The sequence below is a fragment of the Macrotis lagotis genome, chromosome 2 (genome assembly GCF_037893015.1).
Source record: "Macrotis lagotis isolate mMagLag1 chromosome 2, bilby.v1.9.chrom.fasta, whole genome shotgun sequence".
NCBI lineage: Eukaryota > Metazoa > Chordata > Mammalia > Peramelemorphia > Peramelidae > Macrotis > Macrotis lagotis.
In genome coordinates this window covers 191044775-191065005 of record NC_133659.1, presented here as the reverse complement: position 1 = coordinate 191065005, position 20231 = coordinate 191044775, and the positions used below count along the sequence as shown (strand labels likewise).

The 20231-nt window shown below is 41.5% G+C and overlaps 1 protein-coding gene across 3 annotated transcripts in view; it reads left to right on the top strand.

Moving 5' to 3' along the window:
• The first annotated feature begins 6495 nt into the window (after positions 1 to 6495).
• SOCS7 (suppressor of cytokine signaling 7) overlaps positions 6496 to 20231 on the top strand; it is a 37676-nt gene continuing 23940 nt past the window's right edge. For all 3 annotated transcript variants that reach the window (XM_074224116.1, XM_074224115.1, XM_074224117.1), the window contains exons 1-2: positions 6496 to 7704; positions 16846 to 16910. In XM_074224116.1, the coding sequence (XP_074080217.1) occupies positions 6665 to 7704; positions 16846 to 16910 (1105 nt within the window). In that variant the 5' untranslated portion in view covers positions 6496 to 6664. The remainder of the gene's footprint in view (positions 7705 to 16845; positions 16911 to 20231) is intronic.

The following is a 20231-nucleotide window of genomic DNA, read 5'->3' as shown; positions in this document are numbered from 1 at the left end:
AAAGCCAGGACTAAAACCCAGATATCCTAATGTTTTCTCTACTCTACTACAAACTGCATCTGCTGCTGCAAATGATAATTTTAATAATGATGTCATGATGGACTAGCAGACATGTGTTAGAATGTAAGCTCCTTAAGACTAGGGATGTTCCTCTTTCTTCTAGCTCCTTCCTTCCTTCCTTCTTTCTTCCCTTCCCTCCCTCCTTCTCTCTCTCTTCTTCTTTCTTTCTTTCTTTCTTTCTTTCTTTCTTTCTTTCTTTCTTTCTTCCTTCCCCTTCTTTCTTTCTTTCTTTCTTTCTTTCTTTCTTTCTTTCTTTCTTTCTTTCTTTCTTCCTTCCTTCCTTCCTTCCTTCCCTTCTTTCTTTCTTTCTTTCTTTCTTTCTTTCTTTTCTTTCTTTCTTTCTTTCTTTCTTTCTTTCTTTCTTTCTTTCTCCTTGCCTTTCTTCTGCCTTCCTTTCTTTTTTAGCATTTTGTAGGCACTTAATAAATACAATATATCAATCAACAGATTTTAAGTTCATCTTTTCTCACCCTTTCTTCTTTTGTTGGTTTTTATCTTATGATGCTAATCTTCCTGATCTTTCCCAAGTCAGGAGAGTCCCTGACCTGAACATCAGCTCCCTTTCTGCCATGTTGGAACCAGTGCCTGTGTCTCTGAGTTCTAGTTGCCTAAGACAAACACCTGAGGCTGGAACAGCAGGATCCCTGTGGGAGATCCCCACAACAAAGCCCTTGACTTCCCTTCCATTCTCTAATGACCTTTTCTATCATTGATGACTCCCCCCTATTTTCCAGGCTGTTCCCTGCCCCAGATTTACATTTCTCTTTGATAGAGGTGAGAGTTGTCTCCTTCTACCTTCACTGAATCTCTTTCCTTGGTCTTTCCTCAAACCTTGATACTCCTAAATTGGTCAGAAGGAAAGAAAAAAGGGGGTAAGTTAAATGGCTCTAGACCCCACACAAAGAGCTTCTAGTATCCCTCAGTATGCCCCAGATCTGCTGCCAATTTAGTTTAAGCAGCAGGTACAAACTGCAGAGAAAGGTTGGAAATGAAACCCACAGAGACAATACAATGCAATGGATTTAGGGTTGGACTTGGAGGTCAAAAATCTGGGTTTGAATTCCTCTTATTAACTGTGTGGTTATAAACAAATCCCTTATCCTCTTAGAGACTTTATATTATCATCTATAAAATGGGGATAATGTTTTCACTATCTACTTCACAGGCTTATTTTCAGGAAGGTACTTTATATGGGCATTATTTGGTTTATTATTTGATTTTTTAAGCCTGATATCTTTGTATCTACTAGTGAATTAGGAGGGCTGGGTGAGTTCTGAATGAGCCTGATATCAGGGGTCAGAAGTACAGAAGAGATGAAGAAACCCCAAAGAGCATTTCATCCAATTCCTTTTATTTTATTTTTTTGTAGGAAATAATTTTATTACTATCTTTTGCTTTTACGTCACTTATATTTCCCATATTTCTCTCCAACTTTCCCTAGAGCTATCCTTTATAATTATGAATAATAATATCATGAAGATGTCTTTTATAAAAAAAGAAATATAATAAAAATTTTAATTTTTAAAAAACAAAGAAAAAAGTTCCACAAAACTAAGAACATAAAGAAAATGCTTGATATTGCATATACAGTATTCTATGCCCATGGTTCCCTTCCTCCGCAAAGAAGCAAGGGAGGTACTTTTTCACATCTCTTCTTTGTGGTCAAATTTGGTTATTATAATTTTGTAGCATTCAGTTTATATTGTTTTGTCAATTTCCTTGTTCTTCCCATTTACACTATTGTAGTCAGTGTTTACATTGTTTTCCTGGTTCTGCTGATTTCAGTTCTGATCTATTCATTTATATCTTCCCATAGTTCAGAGGCAGCTAAGATGGCCCAGTAGATAGAGTAAGTTAGAAAGACCTGAGTTCACATTTGGCCTAGGACCCTTACTAGTTGTGTAACTCTGGGCAATCACTTAACCTGTATCTGCCTCAGTTTCCTCAACCCCAAAACAGGGACCATAATGGCATCTACCTCATAGAGTTGTTGTAAGGAGTAATTAAGATAATATATGTGCTCATTCCTCTCCCTTCCTCTTACCATGTACTTCCCTTTATTCATCTGTCATTTCTTATACATATTAATATGGGGTTACCTTCATGTTTCACAATTTATTTAACAGTTCCTCTAATCAGTGAATTATATACTTTGCTTCTGGATCTTTCTATTACTCCCTCCAAAATACTGCTATAATGTATTGTATATGGGTTTGATGCATATGAGTACTTTCTTTTTTTTTTTTCATTGGTCTTTGGGTATATGCCTACCAGTAGAATCTGCCTTAACTCCTTCATTTTATAGAAAAATAAATGTAGGCTCAGAAAAAAATGGAGGTGACATGCCCAAGGCCTCATGGAAACAGTATGAGGATTCTAAGTAGATGTTTTTACTCATAGATAGTTTAGTAACTTTCCAGAATTTCTTAAAGCCAATTCACCAACCCCCTCCCCACTGGGGTCAAGATGGAGGTGGGGCATCTTCCAATTCCAGGACCTAGTCACTGAATTCTTGGGTACAAGAAATATGAAGGTTGTGTGTGTGTGTGTGTGTGTGTGTGTGTGTGTGTGTGTGTGTTGGCATGTGATCCCAAGAATCCTGGCACAAGAGCTCAAGGGAACTTGTGAACTGGTTCCTTTCTATGGGAATGTGCCCTTGCTAAAGGATATGTGTAACCTAGCAACTTTTGGTTAGTTCTTTCATCTTTATGATAGGGATTGCCTTTAGCCAGGAAGAGATATCTACTTGGCAGTGAAGGAATAGCTTCACTTTGGGACTCTGCTTCCTCTCCCATGATTTTCCCTAAGTAGAAAAAGGGAATGGTGGATTTGGTGTTGGGAGAAATCTGATAAGGTAGCTATTACCAAGACAGCTATAAGGTAGCTATAACCAAGCCTGGAGAAGTTTGTGAGAGCCCTGGAGAGATCTATTCTTTTTTTTTTTAGGTTTTTTCCAAGGCAGTGGGGTTAAGTGGCTTGCCCAAGGCCACACAGCTAGGTAATTATTAAGTGTCTGAGAGTGGATTTGAACTCAGGTACTCCTGACTCTAGGGCTGGTGCTCTTATCCACTGCGCCACCTAGCCTTCACTAGAGATCTACTCTTTCTTTGTGAAAGCCAGGGTTAACCTGGATTGGATTCACCCTTACAGTGGGGCCTTTATCTTGGAAGTTATCAAGATTCTAGAGGCTTTTGGTGATTTATTGCCAGCCTTTGAAAATCCAGGGGAGAGAATATATATCTTATGCCAGAGTGTACCCCTAGCTGTAGCAGGTGTCTAAGGTGCAGATGGATATGTTGCTCCTGAGAGAGTAAATGTGGGCTGTTCTAATAGAATGGACCATGACCTCCATTGCTCAATATATATATTCAAAGTAATTTCAAGAGGAAGAGGATTCAAATTTCAAATGAGAGTGCAGGTTGTAGAAAGAGTGCTAATTCCTTAAGGAAGAGGATGAAAATCAGGAAAGGTATAAGAGTTGGCACCAGAACTGTGCTTTGAAGGAAGCTGGGAATTCACCAAAGTGAATGACATATATGAAGGACATGCAGAAAAGTAGAAGGATCTGTAACATATCTGATACCTTTCCCATCTCACCCTAAAGATCAAAGGGTCTAGAAGCAGAGCAGAAGATATTCCATCTAGCAATTTAAGCATTCATAGACTTTGAAGCACAACTGAGAGATCACAGTCATAGAGATAGAAAGGTAGTCAATCAAGGAAAGAGCTAGCTTTGTGGAATTGGCACTCTGCCTCTGCCCCACACCTCACCCCTACCCTAGCAGTAGGAAAAAGGATTACCTATGGAGAAAAGCACAGTCAGACAACCTAACAGAGCCATCACCCAAAAGAGATACTGTACAGAAGGGGTGTTCTATGTGGATGCTACAATGAGGAAAAAAACCCAACAAACCAACTTCCAGGACCTTTAGTACCAGGAGTTGTGAGTTATCTTTGCCATACTTTATTTTATAAGTGTTCCTCACCATTATTGAATTATAAGTTTGAGCCCCCTCTTTCCATGGATGGTATCTATATCTAATTGTGAGAGAATATACCTCAGGGGAATGTTTTGCAGCTACTTTTTTTTAATTATGTCAGTTTAGTTAATGTATTTGCTAAGAGCAAATCATGTCTATTGATTGATTATTTTTTTAGATTTTGCAAGGCAATGAGGTTAAGTGGCTTGCCCAAGGCCACACAGGTAGGTAATTATGATGTGTCTGAGGCCGGATTTGAACCCAGGTACTCCTGACTCCAAGGCCGGTGCTCTATCCACTGTGCCACCTAGCCTCCCTATTGATTGATTATTAATGGGAGGCACAGTATTGGGGGCTTATAATGTCAGGCATATAAACCCCCTGGGTTTCGAACCCTAGGTATTTTTTGAATTTAAATTCCTTGTTTCTCTTCGACCAATGGCAGCCAATAGCCAGCAGAGGGAGCTGCTAGGTCAAGACCTTACTTGATCCACTTTTTATTTAATATGGGATCTAGTATCTCTGGAGTAAGGGAAGATTTGTCTAGGAGCCAGTAATTCCGAGTCCTTTACAAGTTCTCTTAGACGTTACGGGAAAGAACTTTAGTAAAGGTTTCTCTTTTCGTGATATGGAGAGATGATTCCTGGTTTGAGTGTATGGGGTGACTTAATCAAGGAAGGACCTTGTTTCCTTGACTGAAAGTTGTGGATTTCCTTAATTTTTTCTTCTTCTACGATTGGTCTAGAGATTGCTGGGTTATAGTGGATATGAAAGCTGGAAGAACCTGGATTTAAAATTCTATCTGTGATATTAGGTATGTGACCATGAGCAGGACACTTAACTTTTCAGTAAACTTTGAAAACTTAAGCTGGAAGGGAGAGAGAGAGAGAGAGAGATGAGAGAAAGGGGGTGAAAGTGCAGAGAGAAGGAAAGAGAAAGGAGAGAAAAGATAAAGAGGAGGGGGAGAGTGAGGAGAGGAAAAGAGAAGAAAGAGCCTAACGGGAGAGAAGGAGAGAGAGAGAGAGAGAGAAGAGAAGGGGGGAGAAAGAGAAAGGAGAGGGGAGCTTACAGTTAAACACCTATTTGCATTGGTGAAAGAAAGGAATTTCCATGCCAGGAGTTCACACTGATGCAATCACAGAAAGGGTGTGTGTGTGGAAATCCCATGCAAAATATTTATCCGTCAAACCTCTTACTCCACAGACTCCTTTCCTTAGAGCATAGATTTGGTCCAACCTGGAAAAACTGATTGAATTATAGGAAAGAGATTAGGAGTTGCCAGTGGTTGTGATTTGGGAAGGTGAGAGGCTCAGCATTAGTATTATCACCCTTATCAACAGGTACAGTCTTATCTTTCCTGCAATAATTTGTATAATACTTTACAGTTTTAAAAGTACACAGCCCTGAGAGATGGGCATACAAATAGTTTTTTCCAAATGAGAAACCTGAAATCTAGAGGTTGAGAGACTTGCCCCAGAGGTAAATGTCTAAGCCATCATTCCAGTCCAGGTTTTGTCTGAGGTCAGTGCTCTTTCCTTTATACCCGAACTTCTTAATCTCCTTTCCTGCATACATTTTGCATCCCTAGCCAACATCTCCAGTCCTGTTTGAAAAGCTAAATGGCACTGCCTGCCTGGGCTCAGCCACCTGAATCTAGGGCTCTGAACTTTCTAGCATCGATCTCCTGTAGTGACAAGCCTTATGAGCTGTAGATTACCAGCTATTCCAGGTCACAAGCAAGATACAAGATGTGCATCAGGGGAGGGAAAGCAGAAATCTGATACAAGGCAGAACCTGAAACACACTGTGATGCCGGCGGAAAAGGCTCTGGAGTCCGCAGACTTGGGCCCAATTGTCCGCTAAGATGCCTTAGTTCCTTAGAATTGCTAGGGTCTGTATTTCCTCATCTGTGAAATGAGGTGATGGACTATGTCTGATCTACAGATCCTCTCTTTGACTCTGCCTGCCTTTTTTTTTTTGGTGAAAGTGAGTGAAAAGTTCAAATTTCCTTGGGGGGGTGGGGAGGGGGAGAGAGAAGAGGGAAAGGAGGTGAAAAGGCAGAGGGAAGAAAAGAGATAGGAGAGAAATGATAAAGAGGAGGGGGGAGAAGAGAAGGGAGGGAACGAGAGGGAAGAGAGGACAGAATAAAAGAAGGGGAACGGCGGAGAGCAGCCGCGCGGCGGCTTCCAAGACGCGGTCCAAGGCAGAGGCTTGGGAGTCTTAGTCTAGAGCGGGCGGGACAGGGGAAGGAAGGGAGGGTGACGTCAGCACGGAGGGAGCGCGCCTGCTCACGGGAACGCGCCCTGAAAAGAGGAAGTGGCTGCCCGGCTTGGGGAGGAGGGCGGGGCTTGGGCCGCCGCCGCCCGGAAGTGACTTTGAGTCGGGGCGGGGGCAGCGGACGGCGGCGGCGCGCGGCCGGGCTCGCGCCGGGCTCCCCCGCCAGCGCTTCCTCCCCTCCCCCGCCCCCGCCCCCGCCCCCGCCGCCGCGCTCCATGAAGCGGAGGCCGCAGCGGCCGTTGGCGCTGTCGCTCCCGCTCCCGGGGCCGCGGCGGGCGGGGCTCCGGCGGGGCCCAGCCTAGTCCCCCGGCGGTCCGTCGGTCCGCTCCTCGCTGCCGCCTTCCCCGATGCAGGGGGCCGAGCTCCGGGACGGCGAGGCGGCGGCGGCGGCGGCGGCGGCGGCGGCGGCCTCGTACCGAGTCCTAAGCCGCCTGCTGGGCTATGGAGAAGCGGCCTCGGAGCCGCCGCCGCCGCCGCCGCCGCCGCCAGCCCCGGGCCATGGAGCCCAGCCCCCGGCCCACAGCCCGGTCCCGCCGCCGCCGCCGCCCTTTCTGCCGAGGCCGGGGCCCCGGCACTCCCGGCCGCCGCAGCTGATGGTATTCCGCAACGTCGGGCGGCCGCCGGAGGAGGAGGAGACGGCGGCCGCGGGCCCCGGGCCGGGGCCCTCGGAGCTGCTGTGCCCCCGCCACCGCTGCACCCTGGACCCCAAGGCCCTGCCGCCAGGGTTGGGCTTGGGACTGGGCCTGGGGCTGGGGTTGGAGCGGGGCTGGGGCCCGGCGGCGGCCGCGGCCGCGGGGCTGGAGGCCCACCTGGCGGCCCTGGGGCTGGGGCCGGCCGGCAAGGGCCCGGGGCCCGCCGGGGCGAGCTGCCCCTGCGCCCCGCAGCCGGCCGCGCCGCAGCCCCCGCCGCCGGCCGCGGCCCCTCAGGCCGGCGAGGACCCCACGGAGACCAGCGACGCGCTGCTGGTGCTGGAGGCGCTGGAGTCGGAGGCCGAGAGCCTGGAGACCAACAGCTGCTCCGAGGAGGAGCTCAGCAGCCCCGGCCGGGGGGCGGGCGGCGGCGGCCGGCCCGCGCCTCTGCAGCCCCTGGCCCCCGAGCCGGCGCCCTTCCCGCTGCAGGACCTGATGCCCCCGGGGCGGCCCTCGAGACTGGAGCCCCCGCCGCCCTCTCCGCAGCAGCCCCCGGGGGCCCTCCGGCCCTCGCTGGGCACGTCCCGCAAGGGCTCGCTCAGAATCCGCCTCAGTCGCCTCTTCCGCACGAAGAGTTGCAACGGGGCCTCGGCCGGTGGCGACGCGGCGGGCAAGAGGCCTCCCGGGGAGCTGGCAGCGTCCTCTGTGAGTCTGACCGACGTGGGAGGCCCCAGGGCCCGGGAGCCCGAGTCGGGAAGGTGAGCCCGCCGGCCGGGAAGGGGAGGCAGAGGCCACGCTTGTCCCTTGCCCGCTTCCCTTCTCTCCCGCTTCACCTTCTTTCCACTCCCTTCCTCTGCTCTTCTCCCTTTTTCCCTTTCTCTGTCCCCCCACTTTCTTTCCTCTCTCCCCCCCTCCTCATTTCTCCTCCCATCCCTTTCTTCCCTCCTCTCTTTTCCTCTTCCCCTTTCCCCTGCCCTTCCTCTTGCTTTCCCTTATTCTCCTTTCCCTAATAGGATCTTCAGAAACCTGGGCCCGGGTTGAAATGAATGAGAGAGACTGGAGGAAAGGTCCTTTCTGTTACCCTTCCAGGACTGTGAATTACAATAACTGATTGGTAGAGGAGAAGCCTCTGAAGTCTCCCCTGCCCTTATTAGCCAGTAAATCCCGGATGCAGGATTCTTAAATAGTCTGTTATGACCTGCACTTGGTTTTAAGTTTCCGCATAGCCTACTACCTTTTCCTTCTGACTTAGTGAATAGTTTTCTGGATGTGTGGTCTTTTGCTTCTGGGACTTGGACGTTTTGTTTCTTCAGAGTTGTTTGCTAGTGTATCTAGAGTTCTCTGGCTTTGGCTACTAGTTAGGGTTTTAAGGTAGGTCACTTTGAATCCTCTTGAAATGGGCCAGAATCTTAGTTTTAGAAACTTGCTTCCCCAAGTATACTTATAAGGGGTCCATGTTGGTGCCTTGGCCATCTTAATTGTGGGCCAATTCATGAAAATTCTAGTTTAGAAAAGGACTTAAATTTAGGGTAATTCTTTTTTTTCCTTTTTTTTTAGGTTTTTGCAAGGCATATGGGGTTAAGTGGCTTGCCCAAGGCCACACAGCTAGGTCATTATTAAATGTCTGAGACCGGATTTGAACCCAGGTACTCCTGACTCCAAGGCTGGTGCTTTATCCACTACACCACCTAGCCGCCCCCAGGACTTTAATTTACCTGATTTCTTAATGAAGGTGGAATTTTCTTTTAAAGATATGGCTGACTTAACTTTAGTACAACAGTGCTTATTTTGAAAACTGAATAACTGATTTCTGTCAAGTAGCAGTGAAACTTCTATAGGGGCTGCCATTAAGATTTCACTTTCTGGGTATTGGTTTGTTTGTTTTTTAATGCTGGTTTATATAGTTTATGAGTAACAATTTCCTGAGAAAGTTTCCATTGTATTGGAATTAGTGATATATGTCAGTGCATGGAAATGAAGATAGTAGAGTTGAGTCAATAGGTGTATTTGTATTGGGTATACTTATTTTGGTGGTTAATTTTTTTTAGAAGCCTCAAATTTGACTTTGCTGCTACTTTTGAACAGCCTTGTTATCCTTGAAGATCAGGTCGTGCTTATTTCTAAAACAGCTGTCAGGGTATTTTCCCCCTTTAGTTGGGTGAATATATTTGCCCCTTAAGTATCTTTAATAGATTAATGATGGAAACTAAGGTCTTGAAATGTGGCTGCTGAAACAGCTTTTTGTGGTAGATTATGCACTTGGAGCTCTATTTACTAGTGAAAATTAAATTTTCATCAGTGATAGGGGTTGGTGGGAGAGTCGAGCCAAGTGTAATGACATAAGATAGTTTGCTAATGTTCTTGTGGTTTGTATATTGCCTTTGTTCTTTATCGACCAAGACTTGGATCTGTGATTCCAGAATCTTCAGATAAGAGGTTTGGTTTGATGTTAAATTAGCTGCTACATCCAACAGATTTGAGAGTAGAAAATAATATTTATTGTTACATGACTTTTGCCTTTGGTAGCAGAATATAATGACCTTTGGGTATTCTGGCTCCAACTCTCACAGTGAACATAATGAAGATTTCTGCTACAAAGCAAGTTATTTAGCAAAGAAGGCTTAGTTCAGGATATGGGAGAATTAGGGTTTTTGGTTCAGGGACTTTCTGACAAAGGTATTGAGGTAGTTGTTGAATATCAATATGCCTAGTGTTATGCAATGGTCATTTGGTAAAAGTGCTGAATTAATTGGTTGTCTGGATTTAAGATGCCTATTTGAATTCCAACATTTGGTAACCTTGAACAAGTTCCTATTTCTTTTGTGTGCCCCATTTCCCATCTCTAAAATGAGAGTCTAATCTCAGCCCCAACATCTTGTGCTGTTTGGAAGAAAAGCTAAAGATATGATTGCAGTAAGAAGTTAAGTCCTTTTTAAGTGCTTGGCTGTGGTGCTGCTTGTCATATTTCCCATAGCTTATGATGTGCCAGTCTTGCTGGCAGCCTCACAGCTGTGAGAGACTTGTTAAAAGTCTGTTCCTGGTAGTTATGGTTTCTATAGATCTTACTAGCCCAACTCTCAATGTAGCCTTTCTAGGGGATTGGAAATAAGTAAGGTTTAAGGTTTTGAAATGTGGCACTTAGTAGACATCAGACTCTAGAACCTCTAAACAAAGGGTAAATGCTTTGTTTTTCTATTTGATGGAATTAATTATGGACCTGCACTTTCATTGGGGCATAGTTTAACTTTATACTTAATCTCTGGGTATTTTTACTATTATCTCTATCTTCCCCATTCTCTCTCTACTCCCTCCCTTTTCACTTCTCTTAACAGTAATTGATTGTAATGCTGCTACCACAAACTGTTTCACCTTCCTTAGCACTTCTTTTTTGTTTTGTTTTGAAAGGCAATGGGGTTAAGTGACTTGGCCTAAGGTCACATAGCTAGGTTAGTATTATGTGTCTGAGGTCCTCCTGACTCCCAGGGCTGCTCTACCACTGTGCCACCTAGCTGCCCCTCTTAGCACTTCTTTTAATATTATTATTATTAAACAATATATATTTCCCCTCTGACTTCATGAGTACTTTTTCTGGATGTGTGGTCTTTTGGACTGAGATTTAGATGTTTCACTTCTAAAGAGAAATATGTACATATATATATACACATAACATAAAAAATAAATAAAATTATATAATAAATTAATAATAATAATAATAATAATAATAATAATAGCACTCAGCATCAACTAGTTCTTTTTAAATGCCTTTAAAATTACTGCATGGTTTTACCCCCTTGCATTCCGAGACCTTTGTGTTTTGGATCAATCTGCTTAGTGAACAGTGTAAGTGAAGAAAGAAATGGACCTCATTAGCTTATCAAATTTCATTTCATGGAATCAGGGTAGGATTTATAATACTAATATTGGAATGGAAACAGCAAAGCTACTGCATATGGCCTAAGTCTGCATTGACTATTGTTTCAAAAAAACTAGAGAAATACTCTGATTAGAGTTTTTTAAATCTGTTGAAATATTTATTTGGATTTGAAAGAAAGAATAGGGTGGCATCACTTAATATTGTTAACCTGGTCCTGCTCTTTTCTGATCTTCCTAAATTACCTTCAGATACACATACATATTTGGAATCTGGTACCATGTGTTCCTGTTCATTCCTCTAGGCTGAATTCCTTTAGGAGCTAGTTGATAACTATTTTTGACAATTTCCATAATCATGAAATTGAAGTAGAGGGTGGGTAGAGACAGTATAAAGTATTATGATATTTTTCTTTTTATGTATGTTTACAGAAGAGATGTCTTGGTACCAGTTTGGATTCTTGCTGTCATGAAGAGACCTGAACATTTATGAAACTTTCCTGTTTTCCTTTAATAGTTATTGTCCAAGGGTTCTGTTTCTGAACTCTATCATGACATTCTAAATGATTTGACTCTTTGCATGAAAAGTTTGTCATTTTGGTTTTTCATCTTGATGATCCTAAAACTATTTTCTCCTACATTATTGTGGTTATCATTCCCCATTGGAGCTAGATAAATGATTTTAGGAAGTTCTCTCCATGTATGTCCATAAGCCTTAAGTTTTTCACACCCAGAAATGACAAACCCTTACTCTTAAGACTCTAAAACTTTGACCCTTCCTATTGGATTTTCCTTGAAAGCTCCATAATTGAGTGCCTTGAGTTGTTTCATGAAAATAATTTTTGAATCTGACCTTGCTATACAGAATTGTCCTGGGATTGAAAATGAACCCAGGAATTTTCTGCCTTTTTATGTGGCTTTTCAGAAATGTAGCTAGGATAGCACTTATTAATTCATAAAAGATTAAGAAACTCCTGGGCTGAAAAGCTTGGGAGTTGGTCAGCCTGGTTAGGAGATTATTATTTTTTTTTTTGTTAAATTCTTTTTTTTTTCTTTTTAGGTTTTTGCAAGGCAAAAGTGGCTTGCCCAAGGCCACACAGTGAGGTAATTATTAAATGTTTGAGGCTGGATTTGAACTCAGGTACTCCTGACTCCAGGGCTGGTGCTCTATCTATTGTGCCACCCCTAAATTCTTTTTTTCATTATAAACCTGACAATATAAATAAACAAAAGCGTTTCCATATACGTGAACAGAAAAAAAGAGGATTGTATATGAAACTATGAATCTTTTTCATATAACCTTTAAAAAATATATATTAAATTTAAACAATGATGCCAACAGTGATTACTCCATGTGTCTTCTCAGGATTCTCCAAATTTCTTTCTTCATCTTGTCGCTGAGAGAATAATTCCCCCCCCCCCCCCAACCCCTTTCATTTTCCTCTTATGAACTTTTCCCTCCAATAGAATGTAGAGTCCTTGAGGTCAGGGACTTTCTTTTTACTTGGATTTGTTTTCCTTGCACTTAGCATGGTTCTTGGCTCTTGGTAAGCATTTGATAATTGCTTATTGACTTATCTTTTTATCCTTTTGAACTTCGTTCTTTGTATTTTTGAAAGAATGTTTCATTGATACATTTTTAAAAATTTTTTTATCATCATTATCAATCTTTCCCTTCCCCTACAAAACCCCCAAATCTCTTGTAACATAAAGTCAAATCAAACAAATTCATACATTGGTCCTAATCCTAATTTCTGCACCTCTAATCCTTGCCTTGATCTTGTTTGTGTAAAACCTGGGGCAACTTTATCCCTTTTAATCTAATGAAATCTCCTTTATTCCTTTTCTTGGTCAAAACCTAAGACCTCTTCTTCTAGATGTGTGTGAAAGGTATTTAGTCCTCCAATTTGTTTTTGATGTGACCTTTTATATCTAGGCTCTGTTTCTTTTGTTACATTGTGGTATGTGGTATGAAATGATAGTTTAATCCTAATTTCTTCCAGACTGTTTTTCAGTTTTTACAGCAATAGTTTTTATTGAAATTTGAATTCTTAAATCAGTAGCAGGAAAATTGTGTTTATCAAACACAATTTTGATTGTGTTTATTTGATTGGTTCTGGGTGTTTTGTATTTCATTGTTGCCATTGTTCAACTTTTCTGTTTTTTTTAAACATTTTTTTCCCCAAGGGAAATATATAGAGAATATATGGGAGGTGGATGAATAAATGAATGGAGGTTTAATGAAGGAAATTTGACTTTCATAGATAACCTGTATTTACAAATACAAAACCTTGCATTAGCTTAGTCTGCTGTAACATTGCTCAACCTTTTTAAAGGCTGTGACATGTCTATAAATTTGCTGCAGCAAAACTAGTAATTTGGATAGTAGAGTTATTTTATTGTACTGCTAGCCTATATCTGGCAAGTGGTATACCCAGAACTTTGTTAACTTCCATCCTGTTTATCCAACTCATGTATTGCCCTGCTGAATTCTTATAGTTGCCTGCCCCAGTCTTCTCTACACATTTTCTGTTGCTGGCAAGGATAAAGTGACATCACTATTCATCCTGGCACACTGTTGAAATGACCTGGGGGAGAAAATCATATGGACAAAAATGTTGAAAGAGTTCCAGCTAGGCTGTTGTATTAACATTGGTCCTCAAACTTGGTACGCTTTGATTGGGTGGTTTCCTGCAGAGACATACATTAGGAGTTGAATTTTTAGCTTCTCAGTTGTTTACACTTCCCTTGGCCATTGGTTCTCTGAATAATAGAAATCTATCAGGTGGAATTGTTTGGGGTTTTTGAATGTTTGAGTCTAGGCTTAAGTTCTCATATCTTCTGTTCTATGATTGTTGAATTCCAAGTCCCAGATCCTAGAGATTACCCTCCTCCTCCTCTTCCTCCTCTTGGTTTCTAAAATGCGGAGGCGAGAAGATAGCTGAAGTGAGAAGGCCTCCACAAGATGTGAGCATTTTGGGTACTGCCATTCCTCAGGGTTTGGCATCAAAGAGACTATAGTCTCCAGCATGGGCAGATGGCGGAGTAATGCAGTTTCTTTGGAAAAAGGCGAATGGCCAAATGGCTGGAGTGTGAACCTTTTGAAAGGCCAATGTTTTAGGTTTTTACTTACTGAGTTAATATGTTATACCCCTTGAGTCTAATGTGCCCCCAAGTTATTTTTAAAAAAAATCATTTTGGAAGCTCTGGGGCAGACTTAAAGATAAATGTTTATTCATTGGAGTTAAATCTTCCTTTAAGGAAGACTGCATGTTAGAACTGAGCTTTAAACAGCTATAGGCAACATGATAAGCACTGCTTATTGTTTTTTTTAATACAGCCAACTGAGTTATCCAGGATTGGGTTGTGCAGTGTGTGCATCAAGTTCAGAGTATGTGTCAATTCTCAGCAGGGAGAGAGAGAGAGAGGTTACAGGGAAGAACTGAAGAGTAACCATGTTGTGGAAACTAGACAGCTTCTCAGTTATCTTCCTTAGGTCTTTACATTATGACTTCTCTATTTTGTTTTGAAGGTGTGAGAATAGTGGGCATATGTTTTATATTGGCTGGGACAGTTCTCATTTATTTATTTATTTATTTGTTCATCTACCTACCTATTTATTTATTTAGGTTTTTTGCAAGGCAAATGGGGTTAAGTGGCTTGCCCAAGGCCACACAGCTAGGTAATTATCAAGTGTCTGAGACTGGATTTGAACCCAGGTACTCTTGACTCTAGGGCCAATGCTTTATCCAACTGTGCCACCTAGCTGCCCCGACAGTTCTCCTTTAAAGGAAGCAAGGATGCTAATGGTCCTTTAGATTATAGTCTATCAGGACTGATGGAAACACATTTATGTATGTAGTAAAATGTCATTGGAATGGATAGGCATCAACAGTTGGGGTGGGGGTCAAGTAAGAGGAGACATTTGAGCTTAAGGATTTTCTTAGACTCTTTAGAGGTAAGGGAGAGTTACATTTTAGGAATGGGAGATCTTTGCAAAAGCTTAGAGATGGAAAATGGAATGTGTATGAAGAACAAGAAGAAGGTTCGTCTGACTTTAATTGTATTTGATCTTAGAGGACCTAGGGAACCACTAGATTTTGAATAGGAGAGAAGCATGATTAGAAATGTACTTTAGAAAAAAAAATCACATGGGCAATTGTGTACAGAATGTGTGAGAGGGGAGAGACTTCAGTAAGGGAGACCAATTAGGAAGCTGTTGCAGAAATCTGGGAGGTGGCAGTGGGTGTGATTAGAGAGAAGAGGACAGATGGGAGAGATAATGTGGAGAAAGAATCACCAGAGCTGGATGATGGAGATAAAAGGAGGGGGAGGGACACCTGTCCTAAAGGAGCTTGCTTTTTCAACATATGACTCTAATCAGCATATAACCTCTAATCATAATTCCCCTATAACTCTGTGTGTGTGTGTGTGTGTGTGTGTGTGTAGAAAGCATAGTTTTCCTGACTTTGTTTTATTGGGCCAACATTAAATTCACCTTAGATTTGGAAGTGAGCATTCAGGGGAAAGGGTAAGCTGTTTTGAGACTTTAAATTCATTTATTAACATGTATAGATATAAATATGTATATAACATAAATGATATAGGGAATTTTTTAGGAGGTAGGGAACAACTTGGTGGTGTGTTGATTGGGAATGGTTTCCTATAGAAGATTTCAGTTAAGCAGAATCTAGAAGGAATCCAGAGTCTGACAGGCAGAGGAGAGGAGCAAACCCTAAGCATGGATTTCTCTTCATTAGACCCTTCTGGAATATTCTAGTTTTTCATTGAAAAGTCAGATCTAACTAAGGTATTTACTTCATTTATTTATTCATTTTTTTTAGTGAATGCAGCATCTCTTTTTTATTCTTTTGCTTTTGTCTTACTGACTCTTTTTGTTTTTTTAATTTATTTTTATTAAAGATATTGAGTTTTACAATTTTCCCCCAATCTTGCTTCCCTCCCCCCTCCCCCCCCCCAGAAAGCACTCTGTAGGTATTTACTTTAAAGTCAACTTTTCTGTGACATTTCTCAGGAAAAAGTTTGTTTTCAGTTTGGTGCCCAGGAGGAACCCCAAGTTCTTTCATCTCATAAAGATCCTCCTTAAGTAGAAGATAATCCTAATGAAAAGCCTTAATAACAGGAAAGTATTTGAGAGAAAAAGAACAGAAAGATGCGGGTTAGGGCAGAAATTCTAGTCTAAAATGGATTTATAATAGACTTTTCCATTTCTTTCATTGATTTCAGTGAAGTGGAACCAGGGTGAGAATTTTTTCATTGTGAGCAGCTGTTAGCCAACGATGGGGTTTTGACTAGATTCAAGAAAATGTCTGTTAAAGGAAAATATTGCATCTACTGGCACATGTCATCCTTAAGCAGTTCAGAGAGGACAGGAATTGGTCTCTTTGGGTTCTGGACTATGCCCAGCTTACTGTGGGAGCTCACTTGTTAATTGATGTCTAAGATTTTCAATTTTACTATTCCCTGGGGCTTTTCTTAAGGGCTTGGAGACCTCCTGTTATTTGTGCAAAAGTAGTTGAGAACTACATCTCATATGGTACTGTATTCAAGTCTAAGCTTATATTCCATGGGATTCTTTTAAGGTTTCCAATTCTAACGGTAGTCCCCAGTGGGAAAACCGATGCTATGCCCTGGCTTCCATTCAGGTTTGGAGCCTCTTTCTTGGCTTTCATATAAAATCGACTCTGCATTTGATTCCATCCTCCTGAAATGGATTTGCTAATTACCACTCAAGGTATTTTACTCTTTTAATGTGCTGGGGTATGGATAGAGATCCAGAGGGATTTCTTATTGCTTTGTAGGCTTTTGAATTCTGAAGTCAAATCTGTTCAAAAAGCTGTTTAATTATTTCATTTCCCTACCTTTTAAATTTTAGGCTTTATTACAAGATTTTTACCCACACTAGGGATTTCTTTTGTTTTTCAGTGCATCTGAAATTGAGTTTTCCAATAAGCTCAATGCACAGGTTTTCTTTCTCTCCCTTCATTCTTTTTTTTTCCCCCTCCCAGGAAACCCAGGTTGACAAGAACTCAAAGTGCCTTTTCTCCGGTCTCCTTCAGCCCCTTCTTCACAGGTAAGCCAGGTATATTCATCATTTTGGTTACTTCTGCTTTCACTATCAATATCTTTAAGCTTCCCTCCCTTTCTTCCAACTGCTACCACACTAACTCAACCCCCCCCCCCCCCCTTCACTCTTTACTAAGACTGTTGCAATAATCTCAACTGGTTTTCCTCTCTCAAATTTCCACCTCTTCCAAAATGTCAGCTAGCTCCCTATGGACTCTAGGATAAAATACAAACTCCTGGAACCTTTTTTTTTTAATTATAAAGATTTTTTTTGAGTTTTACAATTTTTCCTCTTATTTCTCTCCCCATCCCCCACAGAAGGCAATTTGCCAGTCTTTACATTGCTTCCATGTATACATTGATCCAAATCGAATGTGATAAGAGAGAAATCCTATCTTTAAGGAAGAAACAAAGTATAAGAGATAGAAGAACAGACAATAAGTATCAGGGTTTTTCCCCCCCTAAATTAAAGGTAATAGTCCTTGGTCTTTGTTCAAACTTCTTTCTCTGGATATGGATGATGGGATTCTCCATCTCAGACAGCTCCAAATTGTCACTGATTGTTGCATTGATGGAATGAGAAAGTCCATCAAGGTTGATCATTGCCCCCATGTTGCTGTTAGGGTGTACAGTATTTTTCTGGTTCTGCTCATCCTGCTCAGCATCAGTTCATGCAAATCCCTCCAGGCTTCCCTGAATTCCCATCCCTCCTGGTTTCTAATAGAACAATAGTGTTCCATGACATACATATACCACAGTTTGCTAAGCCATTCCCCAATTGAAAGATATTTACTTGATTTCCAATTCTTTGCTACCACAAACAGGGCTGCTATGAATATTTTTGTACAAGTGATGTTTTTACCCTTTTTCATCATCTCTTCAGGGTATAGACCCAGTAGTGGTATTGCTGGATCAAAGGGTATGCACATTTTTGTTGCCCTTTGGGCTTAGTTTCTGGAACCTTTTAAAATATAACTTCAACCTACCTTTCCAAGTTTTTTGCACTGTATTCTACATCACACTTTATACAGTCTAGCTAAGCTAGCCTTATTAACTTTACTCATATACAACATTCCAACTTCCCAGTACCATGCCTTTGTGCAGATTGACACCATATCTGGAATATATTCCTTCTTCTACTTTTGGGATTCAATAGTTCCACTCAAAGTTCAGCTCAAGCACCACCTATTTTATGAAGCCTTTTTTGATTTCCATGTCCCCAATGACTCATACCACTCTGTTCCCTATTATCTTTGTGTGTGTGTGTGTGTGTGTGTGCGCGCGCGCGCACACACACACACACACACACACACACATATATACACACACACACACATATATACACACACACACACATATATATATATAGTTTCTTGAATATGTATTCTTTCCCCTTATAGGCACACATGTTGTTTCCCCTAAAAGAATATAAACTTCATAAGGACAGGAACTTGTTTATTTTTGTCCGTGAATACCCATTCTAGCATAGTGTCTGGTAGATGATGAGTAAACATTTGTCAATTGATTTCTGACAAACTAAAAGGGAAGAATGGATCGGAGATCTATCACAGAAATGCTCACCTGGGTAGGCCAGAGAAAGGAATGTTGTACGGTGTTGGGTAAAATTCTAGAACTTTAGGGCTAATTAAAGAAAAAGAAAGATGTGAATGTCTGTAGCTTGAGATAAAGGACACTTGCTTATAATTAGGGACCCTCCCTCCAATGAAATGCATTAATTTATTATTATAACATGAGGATGAGAAATAGGTTTATGTGATCACAGTGCAGAAAACAGTCATTGATTGGAGGGTCCTTTAGTCCTAGAGCAGTGGTAGGAGCCAGCAAAACCTATAAAACACCAAGTACTGCCCAAATTAGATTAAAATATAATGGTAAATGTTTGGAAAACTAAAATAAACATAAAACATAGATAACATTAATTTGTGGTTTTCTAAGTCAATATTGTGGCCCACAGTTAATGTTTGAGTGTGACATCACTTTACTGGGATATCTTTGAATTAGCTAGTAGTAGACTGGATTCAAAGATACTTGGGAGAGGGGCAGGTTAGTATGTGGGGTGCTTTTTGTTCAGTGTAGGGCTGGTATGTGGCACAATGGATAGAGCACTGGCCTTGGATTGAAAAGGATGGGAGCTCGAATCCAGCTTTAGACACTTGCCATATTTACTGGCTGTGTGACCTTAGGCAAGTCACTTAATCCTCATTGCCCCTTATCCAGGGTTGTCTCCATTTGTCCTGATTCATATTTGGCCATCGGACCAAGATAACTCGGGGGGAAAAAGTGAGGCTTGTGACTTAGCATAGTTCCCGCCTCACTCAAATCCAATTCGTGTACTTGTCATGGCATCACCTCCCTGATGTCATGATCTTCTTAAAAAATGAAGGTCAAAAGTCATCAGTAAGTCACTCCTATTGTAGTTTTAGCAGACAGCACCGTTAGGAATCCAAGAAAGGCTCTCTGGTGTCTTATGGGTAACAACTACCTGGTTTATATGAAAAGTCTCTCCAAAGAGGAGAAGCTTTTTTTTCTCATGTTAAGATGATGGTGTTAGATGGTTTGTGTCAAGATAAGCTTCTGTTTAAATACGCTCTAGTGATGAATGGTCTTCATCAAAATAAAACCATAAATTTTTATAATTTAGCACTTTGTATTGAGCTTTGAGGTCTGGATTTGTCAAGATTTTTTTTTTTTTTTTTGAAATTTCTCTTTCTGAGCTGCTCTTGATTTTGTATCTTTTCTTAGTCTGGTGATAATGAGGAACTATCAGAACTGGACAGTACCATTGTTTTTCTGTATTTGTGACATGAGCAGTAATGTCACATTGTCCCAAGCCTCAAGTTAAATTATAAATAGTTATTTACCCACTTTTTGAAGATGAGAATGCTCAGATTTGTAGAATGAGTCAAGGTTCTTGTGTAGTCTCCTAAAACTTTCTGGATTTCACATGCAACCTTATAAAAAATGACTCACATTTACCATTCTGGAACTCTTTGTTCTTATTTTAGTAAAATAGAGAGTTAGTTGGATTCTTGGTGACTGACTTGATTGTCATGGAATCACTTGTTGAAGCTTCTCTGTTTTTCAGATTTTTTTCCCCCTACTAGGTCTCATGGTTCTCTCTGAGTCCTATAAGGTCCTGGGGGGAAAGAGGGGAAGGAAAATGGGAAAGACAGTTAATATAAAGATTAAAAAAAAAAAGACTGATGACAGAGTGTTCTGTAAAAATCAGACCATCTAGAAGGAAATAATTGGTTGGTGGTTTGGAGTCTTTATCTTTATTATCCTTGGCAATGTTTTTCTTACACAT